The 12593-nt window shown below is 44.4% G+C and overlaps 1 protein-coding gene across 4 annotated transcripts in view; it reads left to right on the top strand.

Annotated features, from left to right (window-relative positions):
- Window positions 1-2604: 2604 nt before the first annotated feature.
- The window catches only part of POC1B (POC1 centriolar protein B), a 107057-nt gene continuing 97068 nt past the window's right edge, over window positions 2605-12593 (top strand). For 3 of the 4 annotated variants that reach the window (XM_075856811.1, XM_075856809.1, XM_075856808.1), the window contains exons 1-2: window positions 2605-2687; window positions 3874-3958. In XM_075856811.1, coding sequence (XP_075712926.1) covers window positions 2673-2687; window positions 3874-3958 — 100 coding nt within the window. In that variant the 5' untranslated portion in view covers window positions 2605-2672. Of the gene's footprint in view, window positions 2688-3873; window positions 3959-7880; window positions 8152-12593 lie in introns of those variants that run through there. The other variant, XM_075856810.1, reaches the window with a different exon arrangement.

Below are 12593 nucleotides of genomic sequence, written 5' to 3'. Positions count from 1 at the left end.
CACACTATGTGAATCCTGTGTCATAGTGACAAAGTGTAATGCTAAGGCGGGATTCACACGACCGGGTCGGGTCCGAGCCCGAGTGCCGGCCGGTAAAATCGGCCATTCTGCCCGGCCGGTTTGCATAAAGTTATGCATCCGTGCCGGGCAGATCCGGACAGTGACATCAGCGGCAGCTCCTGAAGGGGAATCCCCATGTGTTCGGGGATTCCGCTTCAGGAGTTTCCCCTGATGTCACTGCCCAGATATGGACAGAGACATCAAGCGCTCTGTCCAGGAGCGGAATCCCCGAACACACGGGGATTCCGCTCCTTCAAGGAGCTAAAGTGCGGCTAGCACATAGCAGAGCGGGGAGATACCTCCCCGCTCTGCTATAGTGGCGTCGCTGCAGTAGTAGCAGCCGCAGCAGCTGCTGCTACTAGCGGCGCCATCTAAGGTGTCGCCGAGCCAGGGTGCTTTTAACAAGCAGGGGAAGGGAGCCAGCGCAGCGCTCCCTCCACCTGCTGTACACCCCGGCCCTGCCACACAGTGTGCAGCGATGCCATTCGTCAGAATGGCATCAACTCCTCCTCCTCACATGCACTCTGCGCTGTGAGGAGGAGATAGAGCGCAAGCGCCGGGAAACCCGGCCATCACTCGGAACACATTCCGGTGATGGCCGTGTAATACCCGGCCCCATAGACTTCTATGGGAGCCGGGCGGCCGGGTGTCCGGGCAAAGATAGAGCATGTCCTATTTTTTGACGGCCGGATTTTCCGGCCGTCAAAAAATCGGTCGTGTGAATAGCCCCATTAGGGGTCTATCATTCCTAATGCAGCCGGGTGCCGGCCGATTTATGAACGGCCGGCACCCGGCCGGGAAACCCTGCCGTGTGAATGAGGCCTAATACAGAGTATGCTAATACATTATAAGTAAAAAATAAAGTTGTAAATAAATTTATCCCTTAATCATGGAATAAAAAAAAAATTCCCCCAAAAAAGCATTATTTTACATAAAATATATTTTATTGCCCCTATATTACATAAAAACAAAAAACCTATACATATTAGGTATCTACACAGCCGTAATAACCTGACAAATTAATTTTACAGGTTATTTAGCGTGAAATGTGAATGGGATAAAAAATAAACAAGAAAAACATGGTGAGATGTCGCTTTTTCCTATATTCACGCCGTAAAAATAATTTTTTCTACCTGCGGGAAAAAAACAAAACTATTTCTTCCGCATAAAACAACATCTCATACAGCCACGTCAATGAAAAAATAAAAAAGTTATGGCTGCTGAAATGCAGAGGCAAAAACTGAAAAATTTAGATGGACATTAAGGTATCTTGCACACGACTGAGTTCCATGCGTGAAAAAGGCTCCGTGTGTCGGACGGATATCCCAGCCCGACCACAGTACAGATGAACGGGACTCCTGGCGTCATAGACCTTTTATGATGCTAGGAGTCGCCGCCTCCCCACGGAACTGCTGTTCCGTTCTGAACAAAATGATACAGCTCGGAACAGCAGGAGGCAGAGACTCCTAGCATCATAAAAGGTCTATGACGCCAGGAGTCCCGTTCATCTGTACTGTGGTCGGGCCGGGAAATCCAGCCGACACTCGGGACGTTTTTCACGGCCCGATCTCGGTCGTGTGCAGCTGCACTAAGGCATCATGCCCACTTCAGTTATTTTCTTCAGGGTGCTATCCATTTTTTTTTTTTTTAACAGATAGCAAACTGACATTCATTTCTATGGGGCCATGCACACTTCCGTTTTTTTTAACGATTCCGTGCGTCCGTTCCATCAAAAGTAGAAGATGTCCTGCTTCTGTCCGCTATTCAGTGTCCGTCTTGCCCATTTATGCCTATGGAACCGTCAAAACAACACATGGCACACGGAAAGCATCCATGTGCCGTCCGTTTTTCACGGATCCATTGCCAAGCAACGGCAGGGTGTGCCAAAGTTCCCCGCATTCAACACACAAGATGGATTTTAACGAACTGTTTAAAACAAGACAAATTGAAGCACAACATCCGTTGAAAACGGAACGGATGTGGAGTGACAACGGAAACCACACGCATGTCACAATGGACACACGGATCTGCTTTAAATGGACACGAAAATGGTGAAGGGGCACTTTCTAAACGGACCTGCAATAGATGTTCAAAACGCAGATGTGAACATGCAGCCAAATGTATGGAAAAACCGTGAGGTGAACCTGTGTTCTGGTATCCTCCCCGTTATTTACAAACACAGAATATAAATAATAACAACAGGATACGGGGGAGCTAGAAAAGCTGTCTGCCATACTTTAGAACGTTTATTAACGTCAGCAACAACGAGGGACAGCGGGATCCATGACACTTTTCTAGAGGGAGTAAAGAGCAAGGACTGTACCCCTAAAAGTGTCACGACACTACAGGTACACCCAGACTTCCCGCTTGTACACACAGTGACGTTCACCCGATATCTACTAGCTCCATATCCCTCACCCGCTAACGTACTGTACGCTTCTTCTCACAATACACCTCCAGATATCCGCACAACCACAGCAGCTTCTCTCTTCCGCGCCCGCCCCCTCTGGCACATAGCGATCACATGGGTTGGTGACGTCGTACAGCACTTGTCACATGACTAAGATGGAGTTGTTGAGTGGTTCCTTTGAATAGTGAGCTCTGTGAGATCCATGGCGTCTGTGCTGGTGAGATGGTGACAGCGTTGGGACCGCGCTAATGCTGTACTTGTGTCTTATGTCATGTACTTCGGAGTGATGGCCGCCTCGTCACCTATTGCGTTACTCATACTATTACACTGTGTGATAAGTATTGTGGCAGAATTCAGACAGTTATAAGATTATTTATAAGCTGCTCAGCCGTATAGAGGTGTCTGCTCACAGTTTGTTATATATGTATACAATTGTATGGGTTAGCAGATATCTATAAACCATATGGCGCTATATATATATATATATATATATCCTGTCTGTATGTACAAGTGTACATCTATAAACTATATGGTATTTACAGTATATGTAGATTATTTCCGTACTTTGGAACCAGTTTGTATAGATGAGTGTATATCTGTAAATTATACAGTGTTTATATATAGAATATGTCAGTAGTATGTAACCTGCCTGTATAGACGAGTGTATATCTATAAGTCATATAGTGTTTATAATTTATAGATATACACTTGTCTATACACACTGGTTACATACTACGGATGTATTCTATAAATAAAGAGTATATATGTAGAATATGTCTGTATAGACGAGCGTATATTAGTGTTTACATGTAGAATATGTCCGTAGTATGTAATCTGTCTTTATGACCAAGTATATCTATATATTGTTTATATGTAGAATGTCTGTATGGACGAGTGTATGTCTATGAATGATATAGTGTTTATATCCACCAATATGTATCCTAAGCATTCAATGTACGATCAAGACATGGATATGTTATCAAAACACCCTAAAAAATGTCTGATCCAAAAAATACACTGCACTATTGATTCCGTCAAAACGACGGAACCCTGTCACACCGGTGACAGACGGAAACCATTAGCTAGATTTCTGTCACCATTGACTTCAATGGTGAGGGAAACGGAAGCTGAGGTTTCCGTTTGCCTTTCCGCTGAGGGGCTAACCCGACGAAAACCTCAGACGGAACCCCTCAGCGTAAACGAACGCTGATGTGAACAAACCCAAATGCAGGTAGTTCCAAAGGGCTCACTTACTTTTTCTGCAACTGTATACTATAGATCTGTAGATTTTCAGCTGTGAGAGTGGAACATTATTTATTATTTATTTTTTTAACCCCACAATTTACTATTTTGACAAATGTATAATGATTATACTTGACTGACAACATTTTTTTATTCAACAGGAAGATCCGGCCTTGAAGCGCCACTTCAAAGGACATAAAGATGCTGTCACCTGTATTGACTTCAGTCCAGACAACAAACAACTTGGTATTATCTTTAGGAACCTTTTGAATCAACATTACAATTGTTTGACACCCTAAGAGGGAGTTCACACCGAGTTTTTTGGCAAGTTTTTTTACGCAGAAAATGCCTCCCATTGATTTCAATCAGAGGCGTTTTTTCCAGTACATCCCTCATGACAGCACCACAGGAGGTTGCCCTATTGACCTCTGTAGGGACAGGAAGACAGAGAGGTTAAAAGGCCCCTCCCACCACCCACTTGCCAGTGTTCTTCCTGTCCCTACAGGGTCAGGAGCAGAGAGACGTCGCTCCTGTGTTACTGCAGGAAAAAACTCGGGCAGGGGGCAAGATCGGGGGGGTCCGTGCACTCCCCCTTCTCTTCCCACTAAAGCCTAGGCTAACACCCCTCGAATGAGAGGTCCCTTAGCTCCCACCATAAAACACCTACCGGAGGAATCCTAGGCAGGGGTTCGAGTAGTGTGTGGGGGTTGGGGATTCCCAAGCAGGCTTCGGCCTGGCCGCGTGACCAGGCGGGGACCGGCAGCTCCATAAGTTTGGACGCACCGGCAGGGATCCTCGCTGCGCCGCATAGCAAGCATCAGTCGCCGGCTATGGCGGCTGCACTTCAACGAATAGCCGACCAGAAATGACGTCGGGCTACTTCCGGTCCGTGGCCATCTTGGAAGGCGGGAAATTCAAAACGCCCGCATTTAAAGGGACACGCACAGGTATGTAGTTAGAGCTGATAACTCTAACTTGGATTATTTTTGTGGATTGCATATTGCATTGCCTGTTACCTGTCGCGGTATGGAACTTCCTCGTCCTGACGGAACTCCAGATATGTCCCAGGGTCACGTGAGTCTCACCCTTGGGGTAAGGGTTATGACTCCTTATGTATGCACACCATACTTTACCTACCTTCTGTTTTCTCTAGGATAAAGATTCCTCTCAGAGACAAACTGATAAAAAGAAGGTTAAAAAATGTGCGACTTGTGCAAAAAATTGCCAGAGTCACATAGGAAACAATTGTGTCAGGATTGTATTGCAAAAATACTAAAAGAGGAAAAACCAACGCTCATGTCTGAACTTAGGGCTATGATTCGTGAAGAAGTGAGTCAGTCAGTAGCCTCCCTCGCCCCTCCTCAAGAAACTCCCTCTCACTCCCGGGCAAAAAGACCACGGATGGAAGTGGATCAAAAATATTGTCCTCCCTCTCAGGGGACTGACTCGGAGTGTTATTACCTATCGGAGGGTGAGTTAGAAGAAGGAGAGGAACTCTTGCCTTCAACTTCTTCCACTCAAGAGAAAAAAATGTTCTTCTCTTCCGAGATGTCTGATACCTTAATTCAGGCAATACGGGAAACCATGGATATTCCCGAAGAAGACCAACCACATACCATCCAGGATGAGATGTGTGGAGGTCTAACGGAAAAGAAAACGAAGGTTTTTCCGGTAAACGAAAATCTCAAAAGAATGGTGACAACTGAATGGGAAGATCCAGAAAAAAGGCTCTTCATTTCAAGAGATTTTAAAAACGGACTTCTCTTTGATCCAGAAGACACTAAACCTTGGTATGAGATCCCAAAAGTAGATGTCCCAGTAGCCAGGGTTGCTAAAAAAAACGCAATCCCATTTGAAGATTCCTCGCAGTTCAAGGACGCCATGGACCGAAAGGCAGACGTGCTACTGAAAAGAGTGTGGGAATCTTCCTCTGCTTTGATCTCGACTAATATCGCGGCCACATCCGTAGCAAGAGCAATGTTTATATGGTTAAACCAGCTGGAGACCCATTTGATGATGAAGACATCACGACAAGATCTATTAGAATCTCTACCCTTACTAAAGATGGCAACCAGATTCTTGGTAGACGCTTCAGCGGAATCTATTAGATTTGCTGCCAGGAATGGGGCTCTCTCAAATGCTGCTAGAAGAGCATTATGGCTCAAAATGTGGTCAGGAGATACGAAGTCCAAGAACAAATTTATGTTCTATCCCGTTTACAGGGTCTCTGATGTTCGGTCCTCTCCTGGATAACATGCTGGAGAATGCAGCAGATAGGAAAAAGGGGTTTCCTGAAGAGAAACCAAAAACACCCCCTCAGTTTTGGAGGTTTCGCCAACAGAGGGATCCTACCTTACAGAACTACAGCGGGAAAGGGAAGTCCGGTCGCTGGAGTTACCCCGAAGGAAGAAGGGGTCGAGGATATCTCCTTAACCCAAATAATTCATTCCAGCCCTCAAAGCAATGACGCCAAGAGCGTAGGAGGAAGACTCCTACAATTTTATCCCAAATGGTCGAGAACAACCCAGAACCCCTGGGTTCTAAAGATCATAGAAGAAGGGTACAAAATAGAATTTTCCTCCATTCCTCCAGAGAAATTTCTAATAACCCAGTACCAAGCAAAAGACCATCATCAGATCCTTATCCGGGACGTCCAGAAACTACTCAAATCGAGAGCCATTTCTCCAGTTCCCCACAACGAAAAATGCAAAGGCCACTATTCAAAAATCTTCTTAGTCAAAAAACCAAATGGTTCCTACAGGACAATAATCAACCTGAAGGTCCTAAAAAAGTGGGTGAAATATCGAAAATTCAAGATGGTCTATCAGATCGACTATTCCTCTAATAAGGGAAGAGGCATCAATGTGATCGATTTAAAGGATGTGTATTATGACGTTCCTATCCACCCCGCTTACCAGAGATTCCTCAGATTCGCAATTCAGGATGGTCCTTCCATTCTCCACTTCCAGTTTGTCTGCCTCTCTTTCTGCATTTCCTCCGCCCCCAGAATTTTTACAAAAATTATGTCAGAGATCATGGCATTCGTAAGAAGTCCGGGCATAGTAATTATCCCATATCTAGACGACTTATTGTTGACGGCAGATACTCCGTCTATCTTAGACAGTCATCGGTCACAGGTTCTTTCCCTACTACAGGAATTGGGATGGATAATCAACTTTCAGAAGTCAAGTCTTCCTCCCCAAAAACAGAAGGTCTTCTTAGGAGTACTACTAGACTCCTCCCTTCAACATTCCTTCCTCCCAAGAGAGAAACAAATACTCTTATTGGCAGAAGTAAGGAAATTTTGGGGGAAAGACGCCTGTTCCATAAGGGAATGTATGCGGATGTTGAGAATGATGACGTCTTGCATCCAATCTATTCCATGGAGTCAATTTCACTCCAGACCCTTACAGAATCTGATCTTGTCCCAGTGGGATCGAAAACAGAACTCCCTGAATTCAAGAATTCAAATTTCCGAGACTGTGAAATCATCCCTCCTGTGGTGGCTCTGCACAAACAACATAGACAAGGGAGTCCCTGGAGAATGGTCCCTAAACAGGGAAGTCTTTCTGTCCTTAACCCGAAGATGGGGTTATCCACAAATAGACCTGTTTGCCACGAGGAAAAACTCCCAAGTAGAGACATTCTTCTCCCTAAATCTCAGAGACAACCCGTTGGGAGTAGATGCATTGTCCCAACCCTGGGGCATGAATCTGGCCTATGCCTTTCCTCCGTTTCCTCTGATACCAATGGTATTAAGAAAAATCCAGGCAGATTTGACAAAGCTCATCATTATTCTTCCCTATTGGCCAAAAAGAAGTTGGTTTCCAATCGTAAAATGCCTAGCGTTGGAAGACCCTCTCATGCTCCCAGTCAGGGAGAATCTTCTCTCCCAGGGTCCCTTATTCTTTCAGGGAATAGAAACTCTGAAATTGTCAGCCTGGATCCTGAAAGGCAGATCTTGAGGAACCACGGTCTGACAGATGAGGTAATTTCAACTATCTTATCAAGTCATAAAGACATCAATGGGAGGCAGAGAAAGCGTATTTCGCTGCGTTTTATGCCCCCCGGCGCTCAATGGCTGCGGGCGAAAAACGCTGCGAAAATCTGCGTGCAGGTAGAGGAAAATCTGCCTCGAAATTCCAAACTGAACTTTGAGGCAGATTTTCCGCCTGCAAAAAAAACTGTGTGAACCAAGTCTTAAAGGGTTGTAAACCCAGTAGCAGAGGACCATGCCTTCCATTATGTTCACATTGGTTGTGAGCCATTTACTTGGAACATCACTACTATTGGGTTTGCTAATGTTGAGGAAGTCATGGCTCAAAATATATTAGACTGAAATCTAGGCCAGTGTTTCAACCAACACTCATTCCAGGAGATTTATCCAGATCCTAATCATTGATAATATCGGAAAACAGTAGGACACACAGACCTTGCTGGTATGTTCAAAATTGTCCTCTGAGGTTTATTGCCAAAATCAATTACAATAATACCATTCAAAAGGGGCGTAGGCTTGAGGTTAACCAATCGGAGGCAATGTGACAATAACTCTGATTCAGCTAATAGCATACAATGAGAATATATAAAATTGAGACAATCACAGACATACAATACATTTCAAATGTAATATTATAATTCTTCATTATATGCTTACGTCACTTAACACCTGTTCTATTTGGCAAGAATACAATAGATTGTTCTTCTAGATGGGGGAGTTTTATTCACATACATAAGGAATGTTGGGATAAAGAGAAATAATTGCAAATGAGATAACTTTGTCTTGGCGTTCAGCCAAACTGCTAACTGCTAGCTGTCAAGGTTCCAGAAGAAACATTCAAAAATTACATATATTTCTGAAATAGAAGGGGGGGAAAGGTCATTACAGGTGGAATACAAAATGACATCTTTGCATGATTCGACATCCTGCTTGATAATGCACAATGTAATTTAATACAGAGAATATCAGCAAATGGACCATCGGTCACACTAACCAGTCCTTTTCGATACTGTGTTAAAGCAGGTATTCTATAAATCCCTCAAAAAAATCTGTGGTCAGTTATATAGGTATGCATGATATTTAGGGCTCATTTAGAAAAGGGGTGAATTTTTATGGTTTGTTCCTAAAGAACCACAAAGTAAGGACATTGCTGAGGATGTTCTTCAGGCATTGGGATATATTTATTTCTATGCTTGCTGTTGTTAAAGGCATGGTGTCGCCCCAAAAACATGTTTTTTTTTTTAAATTTAAACATTTAGTGTGTGGGTGATTAAACATTGTTCAAATTTTTTTTATTTTTTTCGCGAGTCAGGAAATATTATAAATTTTTTCAAATTTATAATACTACCCATTTTTGGTCACTAGATGGAGCTGTTTGGAGCTAGTTCCCAAAATTGCAGCATTGCAACATTGGGTTAAAAGCTATCGCTCTAGTGAGCTCTCAGCAATCCCCCCTCCTTTATCCTGGCTAGTGCCGGGATAAACGAGGGGTTTGAAAGGTTTAACCTCCTACACTGTGTGTCGCCATTTTTTGAGGTAACCCACAGTGTAGTAGGTTTACATGCAGTAGTAAACACACACAAACACTAACATACATTGAAATCGCTTACCTGCTCCTGCCGCCGCGGCCCGTCCGCTCCCTTTGCTGCCGCTGTTCCATGTGCACTTGTCCGGAAGCCGCGACCGGAAGTAGTAATATTACTGTCCAGCCGCGACTTCCGGTCCACGGGAAAATGGCGCCGGACGGCGCCAATTTCGAATAGGACTGTGTGGGAGCGGCGCATGCGCAGTTCCCACACAGACGCCGTACACGGCAGTCAATGGGACGGGAGCCGTTCGCAGTCCCTATGGGACTGTGGCTGCCGTATTCCATGTCTGTGTGTGTCGTTAATCGACACACACAGAAATGGAACAAAAAATGGCAGCCCCCATAGGGAAGAAAAAGTGTGAAAATAAGAAACAGTAAAACACAAACACACAAATGAAAATAAACGTTTATATGAAGGCACTAACATCTTTAACATATAAAAAAAATATTTGTGATGACACTGTTCCTTTAAGCATCAGTTTAGTTTCTAGCTTGCATCTTTTGGACACGTGCAATACAGGATGCATTATATGAATGATCCCAGTGTTTGAATAGTATACTAATAGTATACAGGGCAGACAGTTTAGTCATGTCTCCAGAGCAGGGCTGGACAAATCCCGGCTGCCATGGCCACTAGAAAATTCACCCTGGCAACAGGGTTTTGCTTCCTTCATCATTTGGCTCTGACCACATCCATCTCCATCTCTTCCAGCAGGAGCAACCACAGAACAATCCTGCATGGCTTAGATCGGACACAAAATATGACCGCACTGTGTTCCTCCTTGATCGATCTCTAAGGCCTTATTCACACGACAGGGTCCGAGTGTCAGCCGATAAAATCGGCCGGTTTGCATCCGTTTTGAATATGTTCCGATTCCGGGCCCGGCATATCTTGACAGTGACATCAGGGGCAACTCCTGAAGTGGAATCCCCATGTGGCCGGTGATTCCACTTCAGGAGAAGCTCCTGTCGTCTGTGTCCATTTATGGATACTGAACGTTACTGGCTTCTCCTGGTGTGGAATCCCCGGTCACGGAGTGTTCGGGGATTCCGCTTCAGGAGTTTCCCTTGATTTCACTGTCCATATATGGACAGAGACCTCAATCGCTCTGTCCAGTAGCGGAATCCCCGAACACACGGGGATTCCGCTCCTTCAGGGAGCTAAAGTGAGGCTAGCACATAGAGCAGGGAGATACCTCCCTGCTCTGCTATAGTGGCGTTGCTACAGCAGTAGAAGCAGCTGCTAGCGGCGCCATGGGAGGTGTTGCCGGGCCAGGGCGCCTTTAAAACAAGCAGGGGAAGGGAGCCAGTGCAGCACCACCTTCCACCTGCTGTACACCCCGGCCCTGCTACACAGTACCCCTGTATACAGCACCCCCACATTGTAGAAACTTACCTGCAGCATACAGCGATTCGTTAGAATGGCATAAACACCTCCTCCTCACATGCACTCTGCGCTGTGAGCAGAGCGCAAGCGACGGTAGACACAGCCGTCACTCAGGACACATTCCGGTGATGGCCGTGTGTTACCCGGCCCCATAGACTTCTATGGGAGCCGGGCACCCGGCCGAAAATAGGGCATGTCCCATTTTTTGACGGCCGGTTTTTGTGAATAGCCCCATTAGGGGTATATTGTTCCTACTGCAGCCGGGTGACAGCCGTTTTATGAACTGTCGTCACCCGGCAGGGAAACCCTGTCGTGTGAATAAGGGCTTAGTAGAGACTGATGTAGGACGCTCCACACAACAGCTAGCAATAGTCTGCTGTAAGTAGGTCATTAAATGGGGAGGGGGCTCTCCAAGAGTGCTTGCTGGACTTTCTTTTTTAAAGAAATGTGCAGTAATAACGCCCCAACTGGGTTGTGTGTACTAGCCGTGGACCGTGGTCCTACAATGTTTAGTTGCTTGCGCCTAACTTTTGAGCTGGCCCCTAGATCTGGCTAAGATTTGTCCAGACTTGCTCTGGTGGAACTATTTTGATGCTAGGCAGAGATCTGGGAGTTCTCTTCAAGTTACTTGCAATGGAGAATTGCATTAGCTGTACTCATGCCTCCAGAACTGAAATATATTTTCCTAACTAACAATACATTGGATCTGCATGGTCAAGTAGCCAAAAGTTGGGGGGAAAACAAAGCACATGTGTTAATGGGAATTTTATTGTTATGTATAACATCTGAAACAAAAATCCCCACGCTGTTTTCCATTGTGAACACGACCTTGAAGTGAAGGTCCACTCCCTTCTCCCTGTCCTCTCCCTGAATGTTCATATGACTGGCAGAAATTAAACCAAAATAAAAAAATTGGTATTTGTAAGCCCTGCCAACATTCAAAAGCAACACTTCCGTAGATAAACTGTATTATTTATAGCGGCTACGTTTTTCAATGCTATATTGACGTCTTCATCAGCCCATGGCCTGTTGAAGATTCCAGTATGGAGTTGAAATGCGTAGCTGCAATAAATAATACATTTTATCTATAGAAGTATTATTTCTGGATGTTGGCAGCACTTAAAAATCCCCACCTTTTTATGTTGATTTATTCTAGGAGTGAAGTTTTGGTGGATTCACATCAGCTGGTTGGGACAGCTGCAGCTGACACTTTGTATATGACTGTACATCAGTAATGTGCCTGTAGTTAGACAGAATACCTTTGTTCTACCTGTTTCTCTTTTATACTGAATGTTCTACACGATGAGGTGCCTTGTGTACTTCTTTCTGTTAAAGCTGTAATATTACTGCCGGACAGACTACTTAGAGTTTGTTTGAAATGTAATGGAAATATATTGCTCTGCATAGGAGCTGCAGTTCCCTAACAATAGATTTGTAATGAAGAAATTTGCATAGTTCCTTCATTTTTTTTATTTTAGATGCTTTGGCACAATAAAAAATTATTGCAAATGTGGATCTCTTCTTTTAAAGCGTTTTCCCCTGTCCATACCGTATACCATTTTAGGGCATATTAATTTCATAGAGGGGGCACCCCAGGAACCCACCCTATTTACTAGAGCCAGAGAGATTGAAGAATTTTGTGTAGTACTAGAGGTCCCTTTTTAGCATTAGAGGTGGGGGTTGTGCTGATAAGACAACACCTTCTAAAAGTGTCTCCATATATGAAATAATACCTGGCTCCAAAGGTGATATTTTACTTGTCATTTGGATGTTTTTTACATGAATGCATCCCGAAACTTACACATCAATTGTTTCTACAAAATGTTCCTGGGGTCAGAACACTCTCTAGTACAAATCTCCAAATCCCGTCCCAGTACATATACAATTTTATGTCTAGCTATCAAAATTC

Source organism: Rhinoderma darwinii, chromosome 3 (genome assembly GCF_050947455.1).
Source record: "Rhinoderma darwinii isolate aRhiDar2 chromosome 3, aRhiDar2.hap1, whole genome shotgun sequence".
Classification (NCBI taxonomy): domain Eukaryota; kingdom Metazoa; phylum Chordata; class Amphibia; order Anura; family Rhinodermatidae; genus Rhinoderma; species Rhinoderma darwinii.
The sequence above is the reverse complement of the archived record's forward strand: the minus strand, read 5'-3'. Positions and strand labels throughout refer to the sequence as shown.